This window comes from Medicago sativa, chromosome 8 (genome assembly GCF_051527215.1).
Source record: "Medicago sativa cultivar Bolivia chromosome 8, Bolivia_mono, whole genome shotgun sequence".
NCBI lineage: Eukaryota > Viridiplantae > Streptophyta > Magnoliopsida > Fabales > Fabaceae > Medicago > Medicago sativa.
In genome coordinates, this window is record NC_140756.1 from 70,113,844 (window position 1) to 70,131,727 (window position 17,884).

At 30.0% G+C, this 17,884-nt stretch overlaps 2 protein-coding genes across 2 annotated transcripts; both read right to left on the bottom strand.

Annotated features, from left to right (window-relative positions):
* Positions 1-1,198: 1,198 nt before the first annotated feature.
* LOC146901034 (ethylene-responsive transcription factor ERF109-like) lies at positions 1,199-2,747 on the bottom strand. The gene is made up of 2 exons (XM_085734234.1): positions 2,519-2,747; positions 1,199-2,176 (listed from the first exon to the last, which is right to left on the bottom strand). Exons 1-2 carry the CDS (start codon positions 2,657-2,659, stop codon positions 1,640-1,642), a joined length of 678 nt encoding a protein of 225 aa, XP_085590360.1. The 5' UTR covers positions 2,660-2,747; the 3' UTR covers positions 1,199-1,639.
* Positions 2,748-7,515: 4,768 nt separating this feature from the next.
* Positions 7,516-12,730, bottom strand: LOC146901035 (heat shock factor protein HSF24-like). The gene is made up of 2 exons (XM_085734235.1): positions 11,979-12,730; positions 7,516-8,395 (listed from the first exon to the last, which is right to left on the bottom strand). Exons 1-2 carry the CDS (start codon positions 12,180-12,182, stop codon positions 7,760-7,762), a joined length of 840 nt encoding a protein of 279 aa, XP_085590361.1. The 5' UTR covers positions 12,183-12,730; the 3' UTR covers positions 7,516-7,759.
* Between the last annotated feature and the right edge of the window lie 5,154 nt (positions 12,731-17,884).

A 17,884-nucleotide genomic window follows, 5' to 3' on the forward strand; every position in this document is an offset into this window, starting at 1 on the left:
CTAGTATGAGTCATTTTTTTTTTTTTTTTGAGAGAGTATGAGTCATTTTCTATCGACTGCAATCTCTCCCACTCTGTCCCCAAAATTCTATCTACTGTCATCTCCCACTTCGTCCTCAATATGTAAATGAGACACTTTCTTACGATCAAACTTTCACTGTCAATTGTCCAAAAGAAATATTTGATCAATTCACAAATCTTAGAACGAACTTTGAACCTTTTGATTAAAGAATGAGCTCCTTCTACTCGGAAATACTTTTGTTTGTATCCAATTGTTGACTTGAAAGTTGAAATATATTGAAGTCCTACACTAGTACAAAATATATTACTTTTTTTTGAAGAAACAAAATATATACTATTACTTTAGAGACAATTGATACAAAACTATATTAAATTAAACATTTATTTGTTTTGAACACTAAATGACCAAGTAAATGATTGATTTTAGAGTTCACTTGAGTTTCACTCGGTTTGTAGCAACATTGCATTATGTATGCAGAGGATGATATTTGAATTTTAGATTTCTCACTTGTTCACCTTAACCATAAGAGATGAATTTCTAGATGATTTTAGAAAACCACACTTCTAGCTTGTAACTTCTAGAGAGATGAATGAACTAGAACATTTAGTAACCTCATCGTTCATATAACTGATTTTAGAATGAAAAAAAATTGGCATCCTACTTACTACTCTCTTCAATTTGATCCATCCCATTAGTACCCATGCTAGTTTGGATCATTTGAGTAGAGTTGTTAAGTCCCATGCTCTTCTCTCATAATTGCTAGTTTGTCATTTAATATATATATATATATATATATATATATATATATATATATATATATATATATCCTTCAAAAAAAATATATATATATATATATATTTCAGAATGTGATTCAAATTGATTTCATAATTGGTCTCTAAATTTTAAAATTTTAGAAATTGATCCCTGTTTTTCATATTTTGAAATTTGTCTCTCCAATGTCAAAATTTCAATTTTCACCCCAATCTTTTAAAACTCTAATTTTGTATCATTTTCACTTTATACTTTTATCCCAAATCTTTTAACATTCTACCTATGTAACAATTTTGATTATATATTTATTTATACTTTTATGGCAAGACTTCTAAACTGTATAAAGTTAGCACAAGAATACTAATTAAGAATAACAAATATATTATTACTCAATAAAAAAATAATAGAAATGAAGAATGTTCAATTAAAGCATTTGAATTGTCTAGAATTATAATATTTCTAGAATTTCCAATTGCTCAACCAAACTCATTCTAAAAGTTAAATATGTGTTTACCCCTATTTTATTTTTAGTCCATGTACCGACTTTTCAATCCCTATAAATCATAAAAGTACATGCATTAGTTCTTACGAACTAAAATCATGTAGTTTTATATATCAGAGACTAAAAGTAGATACAAAACTAAAATCAATATTATAAGGACTAAAACATATTTAGTGCTCAACATTCAAAAAAAGAAAAAACAAACTAACATAAAGAGAAAAAGTGCAACACTACACTTAACACTACTCAAACCAAAGCTACTCTATGTATGTTTGGTATCACCGTGATTCTGATATATCCACCGTAATACCAAACATGGGGCTTTAGACAGAGTAGTGGTATAGTCTAGTTCACTTCTGGTGGCCCGAATGATAGGATAGTAGTTTTTGTTTGGTTCTTCACTCCTGAAACCTCACCAACACAATCCTGCACTGTCACACTTTGCTTCTTCTTCTCATCACAAGCAACTTCATAATCAGAGAAATCAAAATTAATCTTAGCTCTAGCTCCATGAAACTTAATGGCAGCTTGATCATAAGCTCTTGCAGCATTCTCAGCTGTTTGAAAAGTACCAAGCCATACACGAGTTGCTCTTTTTGGGTCTCTTATCTCTGCCACCCATTTTCCCCATGCTCTCTGCCTCACTCCTCTGTATTTCTTCTTATTCTCCCCTTTATCTTTCTCAAAGAATAATCTGCAACCGAGACAGCCGTTGATTTTGCATACACGACACGTGTCAGGACCATATTGGTTTTGGTAAGACAAGAGGGTCCCACTTGCACTTGATGACGTGGCTTTTTTATCTGATTCCTTTTCCTTGTATTGTTGGTTGTTACGAGGTAAATTGTTTAATACCTCATAGTTTTGTTGAGTATCGGTACCCTGTAGCCAAAATCGATCCAAAGTTAAAAAAGTTAAATAAGATAATATAACGTTCGGTTGATTAAAGTTGATGTATTTAGTCTAAAATTTGGTACAAATACCTTAACATCGATGGACGCAATTTTCTCTTATATATAAGACAAAACACAACTTTTTCTTATAAATAAGACCAAAGAAAGAAATAGAACTTAAGATATGAGAGTGTTTACCGTATGAGAAGCAGGAACAACAACATTATTTGAGGAGAGAACGTGAATTTATTATATATAAGACAGAACACGACTTTTTCTTATAAATAAGACCGAAGAAAGCAATAAAACTTTAAGATATGAGAGTGTTTACCGTATGAGAAGCAGGAACTGCAACATTATTTGAGGAGAGAACGTGAATGAGGGTGGATACTATGATAGAATTTTCTTGTTCCTTATCAGGTAACAATAACGTTCCAACATTATCATTAGAAACAGAATTTGGAACAGCCATTCTACTTATTTGTTGTCTACTTACTCTTCTCACACTCACTTCACTTTAGAGTGAGTGAGAGCGAGCAACAACATTGAGAATGTAGTTCGATAATTTAAATGGTCGTGGTCCTTGTCTCATGTTACTTCATTTTTAGGGTTTTTTAATGTACTATGGTATGGTCTAGTGACGTGGCATCCAGGTGTTGGTGAAGGATTGTTTGTGGATAATATGTGATGAAAGCGATGGTTACCACGTGGTGGGAGAATGTAACCTAGAACAGTTTTTGGAATGGAAGGAGCATTGTAAGATACGTGGGACTGTAGGGAGAGTTTGCTGCTTTGCTTGGAAACGGATGACACGTGGTGTTATGTACTCAGGGGTTAAGTTATCTCCTGAATTTTTGTATTGGTTGTTGTGGCTTCATGGTGGATTTACACCTGGCTTAATCTTATACTATGTTGGAATCTTGTGCTATTTTTCTGGTAAAAAGAAGCATATTCACAACAATTTTATGATAGCATGCAGCATAAGAACTAAGAAGTGAGAATAAAGAAGAATCATAGCTACATGATGAAGTTGGGATATGCAGTGTAGGGTGCCGGTACGATATACCCGGTCACATTTATACGTAAAAAATAAGTTTTTAGTTTCATTAAATAATTAATGTATTTGACCAATATATAAGTTGGATAAATTAAATATTAAATAAATCTAAAAAGTTGTTTTTTATATATAACCATGACCGGATGAAGTAAATATAGGAGTACACAAAAGTTTTGAAATTAAGAATAAAAAATGGTTATTTTTTTTTTAAGAAGTCAAACTAGATCGCTAAATTATAAGAATAAAAAATGGTTATTTTTTTTTAAGAAGTCAAACTAGATCGCTAAATTATATACTTAATATTTTTTTTGAATGAAAAAGACTCATGCATTTCATTATAATCATAAGAGAAATACATGATTGTTCATCAAAAAACACATGCGAGCTAGCTATTTATTATAAAAAAATGTAGGGTTAAATAAGTTTTTTCGTTTCAAAAAATATAACGGAATTTTTTTTGTCCATAAAAATAAAAACGGGATGTTTACATACTTCTAAAGAAATTTGTTTTATTTTTCGTTCCTAATGACAAGTCGATATTCAATATTTTTGTCAAGATTATGACTATTTTATGTTTAAGATGTGTTCTACTTACGTCATATATTAGTTCAACTTCCGTCAAAAATCTATTAGTTCAACTCATTTTGTTCTTATGTTCAATAAATAACAAAAGGAAATATTAAAATTATGTTCAATAGGGACCAAAAACAAAAACAAATTTTTGAGGGTGAATATATTCCTTTTTTTATTTGTAAGGACAAAAATCAAAATTCACTATATTTTTAGATACAAAATACTTATTTAACTAAAAAATTAATAATAAATCTTTATACATATAAAATACGTTAAAAAAAAAAACATGCATTCATCATTCTTAATCTGTGTATGTACCCAATATATAAAAGAAATACACTTATTTAAACTTGACTTTTTCTTCAATTTTTATCTTTTATTTAAACTATTTTATCATTTTGATAAAAACTCAAATCTCATTAAAATAGGAATAATCCATAACAATAGAAGGAACAATCCACAAACATTGGACATAATTTTTTTTTGCCCTTTTATAAAAAATATCGTGTTTTGGTGTAATATTTTTCTTTCAAATCAACTCTTCGTTAAATTACTTATTCCATTTTATTGTTCATGTCATTAAAAGCGAAGAGACAAACACACACGCCCGTATATATAATATTTGTGATCAAATGTAGAATTTTCCTGTAAATCATAATCTGTTTTGATTCATATGTTAGGATATCAACAGTAGTTTCCAATGTTATTATACAAACTCAACAAGTTTTCTCTCATAGCTAGAAGAGGAACCAGCACGGGCCATAATCCTTCAAGATTTCATTATTATTATTTTTTTTATAGTAGTATGCTATTTTTTTTATCTATAATTATTTTAGCGAACTCGATCTTTTTTACTTAGTATATTGACTCGTAAACACTTTTTTTTGTGAACAAAAGGAGTCAAATGTTTAAAGCAACTTAGAAACTTTTAGAAAAATAAATACAAGATTAATCCTCTAAGATGAGTAAGTGCAGAAAATCCAAAATTAAATTAAACATCCTTAAAGGAATAGATTGACTAAGACCATACTTGACAGGGTCAACCACTTGATTAAATCAACTAGAAACATGTTGACAACGAAAACTAAACAATAGATGACATAACACCTTAACCTGGAATTTTAGCCTCTTAAAAAAAAACACCTTAACCTGGAAAAACAAATGATGAAAAACATGTAAAACATTCACACCATCTTCAATCATTTTTATGGCATTGAGAATCTCTTTGTACAATGATTTAGTGAAATTCATGTTGTTTGCCTATCAAAAGACCATTGTAAATGCCCCACAAAATCCTTTAACTAAGCAAAATATAAAACAAAGCATGAAGATTAATTTATTACATGTAAAACATTCACACCATCTTCAATCATTTTTATGGCAGTGAGAATCTCTTTGTACAATGATTTAGTGAAATTCATGTTGTTTGCCTATCAAAAGACCATTGTAAATGCCCCACAAAATCCTTTAACTAAGCAAAATATAAAACAAGCATGAAGATTAATTTATTAAAAGAAAATGTTAGTTATTTTTTTATTTGTTTGTGAATATTAACTTCATACATATCTTATACTAATTCTTGAAGTCTAGTGCATTGTCACAATCATGAGTCTTAATCTCATTACGAGTATACATTTGATGATTTTGATTTTGTGTCTCTCTCCTACCCAAACTTTCCTTATCATCTAACTAATTTATTTTAATCCTTAATCTCCATCCTAAACACACTAAAATCAGTAAAGTTATCGAATAGTAAAGACCAAGTAGTTAAATTAGAGAATCTATTCCTAAAAATGAATACTAGCAGGATTATTCCTACAACCCGAGTGACTTGGAGTTGATTGATCATTTTGGTATTTGGATAGATGAAATCATGAAACTCGATCCATACACGAATGATGCATTGAGTTTGAGTGCATTAATAGTAAATACGTAGTTGGCTACAAGTATTTGAACATACTCACAACTTGATCAAAGTTATAAAGATAAAAGAATTAAATAACATGCATTTTTTTATTAAAAAAAATCAAAAGATATGTATTTTTTTTTAACCGCAAATTTTATTAGAAAAACCAAATCTCCACTCGAGACGAACAGAGACCGAATCAGACACTACAAACAACAGGCGTCGTAAATAGACGGAACGCTAAAAACACACCATAAAAGATACCAATACACAACACCTAACCAAACTCTGCCTTCAACACTCATGTAGACAACAACCATCAAAACAAACTACATTACCTAAAACAAACTTTATCGCGAACGACTATTAAAAACAAAATCCATAACCATCCATCGTCCACTACACACCATAAAAGATACTCCCTCTTGTCACATTTATAAGCAAAAAACATTTTTTTAGGTTCATTGAATAATTAATGTATCCGGTCACATTTATATGTTAGATACGTTAGTTATTCAATGTACCTAAAAAATTGTTTTTTGCTTATAAATGTGACCGGAGGGAGTATGTATTATACGTGTCTAAGTACCTGTGACGTTCCTTTAAAAAGAAGTATTGTGACCACACTAGACTTCCTCATGCATAAATGATTTGGTCCTCAATATGCTTCTCCAAGAATATCCTAGCCTCTACCCCCATTTGGGCATCCAAAAATGAGTCATTTAGAAAATGTTTTTCTTTTGATAACTCGTGCGACCAAATAATTAAGGTTAGAATTAATTTTTCAACCTTACCATACCAAATTAAAAGCACAGGACTGCAATGTTGCCAAGGAATAGATAGTTTGTCCGAATTCCTCGACTGTCACCTTCATTGATAGGAACTTATTCGTATTTTTTTCCTGCCTTTGATAGGAACTTGTTTCACCCTGAATTAATTCCACTCCATATACTCTAGTCATCATTTTTTATAAATTAAATTGAACCACCTTTTATCGGTTTACATAAAATATGAAAAACGAGACTCTAAAAAATAGATCTTGCTAATAAACGAGCACTTTAACTCTATTTGATAAACAACTTATTTATAGCTACGAGCACAAGCGTTCATCATAGAAGGTGCTTATGCATACACATACATAAGTAAATTTTATAGAAAAATATAAATTTAAATTAATTGTTATATACTATATATTGTTTAATAAGCCATCTTGAGACAGAAAAAAATGTTTTCATAAAGTATTTTGAAGAACTTATGAAATTCAGTTGAAAAAGGTTTATGAAAAGTGTCATAGACTATTTTTTTAAGTTACTCCAAACTATTTCACAAAATTTATACAGGTAGATAAGGTCAAACAAACAAACTCTTGTTAAAAAACCAAAAATATAAAAATATTGAAAAGGGTATTTTGTAAACTTTTCAAGAATTGACTATACAACTTACACAATTTTATTACTTAAGGAGGAAGACTAGCAAGACATTTTTAATTTTCCTTATAAACTGTTTGACATAGCATGTTGCTTTTAGACCGTTGAATAACAATTTGAGCAAATAGTTTTATTTTCTAAGTTGACAAAGATTTGTTCGCTTTGAATATTGTTTTTTTTTGGTTGCACTCGTATAGTAAAAAAACAATCATTGAAAATACGATGTTTTTAATTTTTTGGAAACATATCGTACTCAACCTTAAAACTTAAAGAATTAAGTCTTCTGATCAAATCATAACTCTTTGATGACAATCAGACGACAACGATAAATGATTCACACAACACATATCGCAACTACATAGCCATTTCAAAACATCGTCTTCATTGCCAAAAAAAAACTAGGAAAATAATTCCTACAAGCAGATCAATAAAACTGATCCGATCATAGCTGTGTAAAAGTCATACACTTTTAAAATGTACCACCAAAACCAAACTACAAAATATCCAAACAACTACGAAATTTGTATAATTCCATGCACTTCTTAACATTGACCAAAGTAAACTAAAAAGTTCTCAAAAAAGTCTATAACAATAACCTTACCACATGTCCTAGACAACAGCCTTGAACTCATTGTTGGCACCATCAATTGGGTCTTCACGCCCTCTCTTGTGGCAACTACCCTTGGCAGTGTCAATCTCCACCTTGTCTTTCCCCTCTTCTTCCTTCAGCCAAACCCCAAACAGTCTCATACCCTTTCCGCATTCACGACGTACCACATTGTCATCATCATCATCCGTATCATGGCTGGACCCATTCGTTCCTTTGCCAAGGATACGGTTAATTTCATCAGCCCCGATGTTGAGACCGCCCTGAAGATAAGCAAGCAATTCTTCACACTTTTTCTTTGCAAGTGCCCCGATGTTGAGATCACCCTGAAGATAAGCAAGCAATTCTTCACACTTTTTCTTCACGAGTGCCAGTTCACTGGTTAATTTTTCATTATCCATTTTGAGTCTTTTGTTCTCGATGGATAAGTCTGATCGGTCCACCGATCCGGTCGAAGTTGATCCCATATCTTCAGCAGCACCAGAGTGCGAAGGTGAATTCCCGCCAACTCCAACAGATCTTACAGCAGCGGGGGACTGGGTCTTCCGACGCTTGATTGTCGGAAGCAGCTCGGTCTCCCCTCTCTTAAAATTCTCTTGGGCGAATTCCCATTTGTCGGCAGCAGCTTTCCGGAACCCCTGAGAAATTGAAATTCAAGATTAGTACATTTAAAGCTAGCAAATTTATTTACTCATTTATCTTCAGCAAGCATATAATAAGTAGCAAGTAGCATTGAGGTTTTTTTCTAAGAAAACTAATACTTAATAATATCATATTGCATGTTAGGGACTTACAACAACTTCCAATGAATTTATAATTCACACCAAAGACTAGTTATCATGTGATTCGATTAGTCATCTCAGAAACCACCTATAATTAAAGTCGATTTGGTAAACAATTTTACAATTTTTTATTTTTTTTTAGAATCGAATGACATTAAAGACTGTGAATCTCACAATATTATTGACATTCAAACATTAGTAGCAGAAATTAATTTGATTATTAGAATTTGAATTTCATTTTGATAACATACAATATGACTCCTAATATTTTGTGTGTATTGTTATCGACCTCAAAATGATAATAGGATATAACCCAACTCATTATCTGTGATTATGTATCATCTGAATTTTAGTCTTTATATACTTTATTTAAAAAGACTATCGGAAATATTCACCAACTTTATGCGGATTTTTCTAGTCACACCCGAAAAACACCTAATTACACACCGAAATAAGTAAACTACCCTTATGATAAAGTTAAATAATTCATTGTACTATTCAATAATCTGAATCTACGAGTAAACCATGTAAGTTTACAATAGTGTATGTAAATTATGTTTACGTACTTGTATGTAAAACCAAATTAGATACACTACAAACAACTTAATTTACGTAAACCACTAAATTGGAAGAAAAAAATGTGAGTGTATGTACACTCAGTAGCATATGTCATATAAAATGAGTTTGCGGTAGTGTACGTAAACTGAGTTTACATAAGTCATGTAGATATAATTTACGTTAGTGTATACACTATACCTTTAAAATTGTAGAAAAAACATGAAATCGTGAACAATTTTCAAACACAATGCGACAAAAAAAAATTAAGAAGAACAAAAAAAACTCATCACTAATAAAATTATTGAAATTAGTCACACATCCAAAAATATTTGTGAGAATAAATAAAATTTTAGAGTGAGAGATAAAAACAGGGTTTTGAAATGTTATATACACAAGGACAATTTTAATTTATCAACAAGCTTTAATGAAATTTAGGTGTAACCGAAAATTTTCATGATGTAAGTAGAAAAAAGCACTTCATATGCACCTTTTTGCACACTTTATTGTAAAGAATAACTAACAATTTAAAAACACATATCCTTAAGAAAGCCACATCCTTTCTTAATCCTCAAGTTTATCAACCTTTTGATCAAGACAATTTCGACAATACATTCTCGTTAAACTAATAGTTAAATTTTTTTTTTAAATAAATTAATTTTCTGTCATTTGAAATTATAAAAAACATAAAAACCAACAGATAATTCTTTATTTTTCCTTCAAAAAAAAAACAGATAATTCTTTATTTCATTGTAACTTTATTGATTTAAAAACATGTTTGCCGATGCATTTTAATTATTAAATGTATCATAGAAACTCCCTTTAATCGATTTAATAGTTTAATTAATTTAAAAGGATAAAATAAATTTTCACGTAAAAAAGAGCATGTTATTCTAATTGATTGTTTTTATATCTTTTTCTTTACTTATAGAATAACTATAGTAATTATTTTTTGTGGTAAAAAAACACGACTTAGATATAATGTTTCAAATAGATAAAAATCACTGTGAGTGCTCTCTAAGAGCTAAGATCTTCCATACCAAGGACTAAAGTATATACTGATCTCTCTCTTAAATGTCATCTTTGAAAGAATAAATTATTAACTATTATTCTAATTAAATTAATTGAAGGTAAATTAAAAAACGGGGAACCAACCAAAAATGGATTTATTTGGCAAAAGACCACAATTAAAATTAAGTAGAAAAAATTATTTTTTATGACTCATGAAGTAGAAAGTAGTTAACAAATGAATTACATATTAATTTATATATTTATTTGTATTTATCCCACTCAAAAGATAGAACTAACTTATTAAACATTATCCTTCAAAAAACAAAAAATTTATCAAACATTAATTAACAAAATTTAATTAAATTCAAAGTACTGCTTTGTGAATAAAATATTTTTGAACAACTTCCGGATAAGTTGGTAGAGTGGTGGTGCAACTACCACTGCCTCCATTTCCCGTTACATAGCAATTAATTAAACAAGACTAAAATTATAGTCCAGTCAAAAAAAAAAATATATAAATTATAGAGTATTTCGTGATTGTAGATTTTGACGACCAAGTACCAACCCCGTTCGTACAAATACAAGACAAGACAATCAAACAAAAATTATAGACTATTTTTTAAGTCAACTATTGTTTGACATTTGAAATAATCAAATAGTTACTAATAGATCAAATCAAATTCATTTATTAAATGAGATAACGTAAGTTTTTTTTCTTTTTCTTCCATAAAAACCATTAATGTATATTTACAATAATCTAGTCTACATGCGGCTATAAAATACATTACTTATGTAATATTTTACATTTTTTTAAACATTTGTCGAAAAAAGAAAAAAAAGTCAAAAAAAAAGTGAGAGAAAAAAATTTGACAAATGAGAAGAAAAATAAAATATCGAAAAGGTGAAAAGTGTATATAAATACTTTCAATTCATCCATCCACCTACCAAAAGTTCTATAGCACTATCTTTCAAAAAGAAAAGAAAAAAAAAGGTATATAGCATAAGCAACACGTGTTTTTTTACCACACATAAAAGTAATAAAACATTTTCATATTTTATAATTGTTTTTTTAAGCAGACACATGTGGAGTAAATTACCAAGAAATAGCAAAACACTACGTAAAAAATAAAAACAAAACATTTGGTGTGAAAAGGATTCAAAAACATTTCTCAAATAACGATATTTCAACAAACAAAAGACAAATTCAAAGCAACCAATTCTATCCTACGTAATGTGAAACCCACTCTAATTTTCATTCAACGTACATGCCAATATTATTATGATCCTTCAATTGGAAGTTCCACGTAAAATTCTAGCCCCTACCCCACACTCAAATAAATTTACCAATTCATATGTAATAAAGTCTTCTAAATTCTTATACGTTTAATTATTCCATTAAGCATAAACTAATAAACGCTCTATCTATCAACTTCTTAAGCAATTCAAATTTACAATAAGAGTTTTGACTTAATAATGGACATTAACTTAACCCGTTCCTAAGTGATCCACCATCAATACTAATATGAGTTCAACATATTGAACATAGAAAATACTCACTGTACAAAATATAATCAAAATGATTAAAAAAGTCAAATGTATTTGGTCTAAAATCAGACAATAAACATTTGACATGCCGGTCCTTTTATCGGTTTTAAAACTAGTCTGATATTAATGATATGACATGAAAAAATTGTGATCTATTGATAATAAACATTGTTTAAGATATACATTCATCAAACTAATAGACAAAAATAATTAAATTAATTATACACAAATTAGAAAAGAATATACAACAATACAACATGACAAATGATTCAAACAAATATGAAAGTAGCAGAAAATAAAACCATAAAAGATGGAACAAGACACTTACATAGGTGTTAAGTTGACGAACAAAGCTTGAGAAATTGTTGTGCTTGAAATATTTTGGAAGCAAATCCCTTGAAAATTCAACTTGTTTCACCACAACAAAAGTGTTGCCATTTTCACCCCAAGAAATCACATCATTTGTGAGAGGATCATCAATCATCTCATAGGTCTTGGTCAAAAATGGTGCTGCTGCCAACCTCTTAGACATTTTCTTCTTCCCGATCTACCCTTCACCTACTTCACAAATTCTACTTTGTTTATTTGGTCAAATGAAAAACAAATAATCTAGACTTATGTATTTATGTATTTATAAAAGGAAAAATAAAGAAAAAATTGTATGTAACTATATATACTTATTTTTCCTTATAAAGTTTTTGTATGAACAAAAGGAAAATAAATAAAGAAAAAGGGGTATGTTTAATATGGTAACAAGGAATTGAAAAAAGTTTAGGATGAAAAACTGAAAAGTAAAAGAGCAGTTAGAAATTCCCAATCCCAGCAATAAAAGCCAAAGAGAAAGAAACGAAAATGAAAAGAAGAAGAAGAAGAAGAAGAAGAAGAAGAAGAAGAAGAAGAAGAAGAAGAAGAAGAAGAAGAAGAAGAAGTTTTATTGTTATTGGATTGATCAAAATCCATGAATCCAAAGCTTATGGAAATGAATAAAAGTGACAAAAAATACCATAACTTCTAAACAGAGAACAAAGAGAGAGAAAAAAAAAGGTCAATAGAGTGATAAAATCATAAAACAATACTTCTGGAATTTAGATTCTTGCACGGGACTCTTTTATTTAGAAATAGATATATGAGAAGAAAAACAAAGCAAAAACTCCATTTCTTAATGTGACGTGTGTTCTAGAATTTTTTCTTTTTTTTGATAAAGGGTTCTAGAATTATTGTTTTTTTTTTATAAAAGAATTCTAGAAATATTGAGATGCACTAACTAAGGTCTAAAGTAAAATAAATGACGATGAGACAAAATGAAATTAAAGGAACCCACTTTTAGAGATTCTCGTCTTCACATCTATTGAATCAAACGAATAAAATAACATTTTATTTTGCTTTGGATATTAAATAACGCCAATGACTAAAAGAATATAAATGTTTTGGATATTAATTAAATATCAATTGACCGCATTATTTTTCTCGTCAAATGTAAATTTGACCGTTTTATCACGAAAAAACGAAAAAAAATTAAATGAAATAATTGACCATATTTCTTTTGCTTGTTTTTGTCCCTGTACAATGTATAGAAGAAGGAATTTTAACGAGAATCATGAACCTTTCTTCAAAAAATTAGAATCATGAACCTTTGCAACTCGACTATTATGATTATGATGATTTTAAAATAAAGACGTAATATAAAAGGCATTGTTGATGTAAAATACGGCGGGTAAATAGTGTTATTCTTGTGTTTCGTTTTCGTAGTAAAAGGTATTTTCCTTTTACGTCTTCCTTTGAATTAGTTGTAAATAAATATAATATCAATATAAAAGCGTAATTTAAAAGGCATTTCATGTATAATACGGTGGTAGATAGTGTTGTTCTTGTATTTCGATTTCGTAGTAAAAGGTATTTCCCTTTTGCGTCTTCCTTTGAATTAGTTTTAAATAAATATAATATCAATATAAAAGTGTAATATAAAAGGCATTTCATGTATAATACGGTGGTAGATAGTGTTGTTCTTGTATTTCGTTTTCGTAGTAAAAGGTATTTCCCTTTAGGGTCTTCCTTTGAATTAGTTTTAAATAAATATGACATTAATATAATTAGACGTAATATAAAAGGCATTTGATGTAAAATACGGCAATAGATAGTGTTATTCTTGTGTTTCGTTTTTGTGGTAAAGATATTTCCCTTTTGCGTCTTCCTTTTGATTAGTTTTAAATAAAATAATAGACGGCATTTCTTTTGTTTGTTTGTATGCATTGTATATCGCATAAATTTTAACGAAAATGACGAACCTTTACAACTCGGCCATCATAAATATTATTTTAATATAAAATGAAAATATAAAAGGTATTTTTTAAATGAAAAATACGGAGATGGATAATGTTATTTTTTTTTTTGTGAAGGATGGATAATGTTATTCATGTGTTTCATTTTTGTAGTGTTCGTAGTAAAAAAATATTTCACATTTGTGTCTTGTCTATGGATTAAGTTTGGTTTGGTATTTATATCTCAAAAGAAAATTTTGTAAGTCAGTAAATCACAATCAATTAAACACGGGAGGTGGTTTGATGAGAATATTCGTAGGGTGTTGGGAGATGGAACGAATACATTATTTTGGTATGACAATTGGGTAGGGGGAATACCGTTGTGGTTCAAATTTCCCCACCTTTTTGATTTGGCGGTGAAATACATGAATAACATTTGGGTGTGGCGCCGCCGGTTGTTGGCTTGGGAGGAGGAGAGTGTGAAGGAGTGTTCTGTGTTGGTTCATAATGTTGTTTTGCAGGATAATGTTTCTGATAACTAGAGGTGGTTGCTAGACCCTGTTCATGGATATTCTGTGCGAGAAGCTTGCCGCTTCATTACTAGCAATGACGTTCAAGTGGATAGGAGTTTGGTAGATGATGTATGGCATAAGCTTATTCCATCAAAGGTGTCTCTATTTGTGTGGCGCCTACTAAGAAACAGAATTCCTACAAAAGACAATCTATTACGGAGGCGAGTTCTCCAAATTACTGAAACGGCTTGTGTGTCAGGGTGTGGATATATAGAAACGGCATATCATTTGTTTTTGGGATGTCATATCTTTGGTTCTCTATGGTACCATTTTGGCAATGGCTGGGTATCTCTTCAGTCTCCTCAGGTGATATTCGACATCATTTCAACCAGTTTACAGGTTTACCGGGTTTGCCTCTAGATACTCGTTCATATTTGAGAGTTATCTGGTTTGCTACGGTTTGGGCTATCTAGAAGGAAATGAATAATCGTGTATTTCAAAGTACGGTGTCTGCTCCTTCTGTTTTAGCTGAAAAAGTTAAAATGAATTCTTTATGGTTGAAATCTAAAAAGGCTAATTTTAGCTTAAGTTATCATGATTGGTGGAAACACCCTCTCCTTTGTATGGGTGTCCACATGTAAGTTGCTTTGTTTTTAGGTGGGTGCCTTTTTTTCCATTAGGCCCTTGTTCTTGTATAGACCGTAAATATTTTTGTTTGGTTCATTCTTTGCATGTCTTGTGTAGGGTAAATCAAATCAGTTGGTAATATATTTCATTTTTGTTTGTTAAAAAAAAAAACATAGTTTTAACTAAAGACTAACATGGTTAATGATTATGGTCGTAATTAATTTTTTTTGGTTACATTATGGTCGTAATTAATTGATATTGTGATGTTTTTTACTCTGATTTTGTACACAATGAAATTGTATGTTAATTACAATGATTTTTCATGAAAAAATGTTAATTACAATAAATTTTCTAAAAGAAATTCCTAGCATTGGGCATGTGCTAGCTAGGTTTATTCTGTTTTATTTCGTCATTTCTTTTATTTTCAATAAATTATCCTGTCATTTTAAAGTCAATAGTATCATTTCTCATAAAACAATTAATTCAGTCATCACATAAAACAAGTTAATTAATTCTTTTTGTCGAAAAAAAATAAAACAATTAATTCAGTCATCACATAAATGTCTATGTAATGACAACTCTAAAGTTCATTATTATAATTTCAAGGCTTTTAATTATAATTTTTATTTTTGGTGCCAAAATCCCTTTGTTTGTGTGGGCATTGGCTAATGTTTTGTTTCTGAACTAATGACTCTTTGTTGTATCTTGTACTTTTTGTGGCGTTTTTCTGGCACGCCTTGTGCTAGATTAATTGCCACCTGGTAATAATATATTTCATTTTGATTTCTTCAAAAAAAAAAAAAGTTCATTATTATAAAACTGTTTTTTTAATTTTTGTTTTGTTTCATTCTCTTCCATTTTGCGCACCCTCACTCGATAATAATATATTGGACAACTCAATTCTTTTTAAATTTAAATAACTAAAAATTTATATGATAACTATAAGAAACTAAAAAGTTTAACTACCTATTTTAATTATTAAACAATTTTTTGTAACGATTTTGTCTTCTTTTTTTTTTTACGAATTTTCCCTTAATACGGTTTTTTTTGTCAAATCCTAATTTTAATTTTTTTTTGACAAGAAATCCTATTTTAATTATAAAAACATATAAATTGAATATAAAAAGTGAAATTTAAACAAGTTTAGATAACATAAATATTATAAAACAAAAACAAACAAGTTAAAAATATGAAGACAGACGGGAACTCAGTACCCCTCTTTGTGGTAGTATGTAGAAAAGGAATCCTAATATAATTTATATTTTGAATGATTATCATATTTATTTATTTATTTGAAATTAATAAAAAAGTAAAACTATAATTTATTTTGTCAATCATATTAAGATAATTTACTATAAGTATATTTAGAAAGACACAAGAAATTAAATTTGTTCATATCCGCTAAATAACTAATCCTCAAATGCATTTAGTTTTTATTGTTTGATTAAAATAAGGGGTTCATGGTACTTGTCAGGGCTTTGATTCTTCTATTTTGGGTTAGAGCCTAACCAACTCGACCAATTTCAAAGCGATTTAGTTTTGGTTACAAATTTAAAATTTTAAACATGTGAATCTGACCTTTTGAATTAATATTGTAATATGATTAAGTTATTGCACTATTGGTGATGATGCATCTAAATGACATTAGTATTAGATGTATTTTTTTTATTCATGTTATAGGTTGTTATTGTTTGGAAAGTATAAATTTATGTTTTAGTGTTCGTATATCAAGATGACACATATACTTAACATATTGAGGATTTGTGTTAAGACGTGGTATTCAAGCTACTCGTGTGGTTGCTCTAAGTTGAATGTTATAATACCCTGAGATCCTCTCATGGCTCAACAAACGTATATGTTGATGGTCCCACCTATAACGCTTCTGTTTGGTGGGCATGTAAAGCTCGAGGTTGATGAGGGCGGGGAGTGGTCCGGCTCCGGACAGTTTCTAGGCAAAACTGAATCACATCGAAATGAGAGGGTTCCTAAAGTCGTGCATGTATGAGACTGCATGGTTGAAGGATGGCTAATAAGAATTGTTTGGTACTACCTATATCAACAAGATGAATCTACTTTTCAGTAGCCCAAACCATAAGAACTACATAGTTAAGCGTGTTTGACTTAGAGCAATTTTGGGATGGGTGACCTAGGAAGTTTCCGGGAAAGTGTGCAAGTGAGGACAAAATACGTTGAAAAAACTTGTGTTGGTTTGTGGGGTCAGTCGGCAATCCTAAAAGCATTTTGGGGCATTACACCACTGACTCCTCATATATATTGATGGTCCCACCGACTCCTCGTATATAGTGTTTTCATAATAATGGTGGTCAAGTGGTGTATCTTGTTGATGTTGTGCCAACAACGTTGTAAGAGAGTGTAAATGAAAAAGTTTTTACGTGAGGGAAACATACTTAGATGAACGGATAGGCTCACACTTAATGGGGGATTTTTGGTATATCAAGCATAAGTAAGAGCCCAATATTGAATGACAAATGGATATTGATCATCATCATATAATTGAGAGAACCTATACACTTAATGTGTTAAGATTTTGTGTGAGGATGTGATGTTCAATTACACTTGTGTGGATACCTAAACTCTAATGTGCAATCCCCTAGACTCCATGATCCAATAATGTTATCAGAGTTGATGGTTCGACTGACTCGTTGTATCAGAACTCTTTCTGACAATGGTAGTTAGGTGTCGTGTCCCGTTGGTGTTGAGACAATGACGCTGATTGTGTATGTGGATGAAAAATATTTCCTTTGAGAGGAAGTATACCTAGATGAATGGAAAAAATTCACACATGAAGGGGTGATTGTTGATGTATATAATGTGTA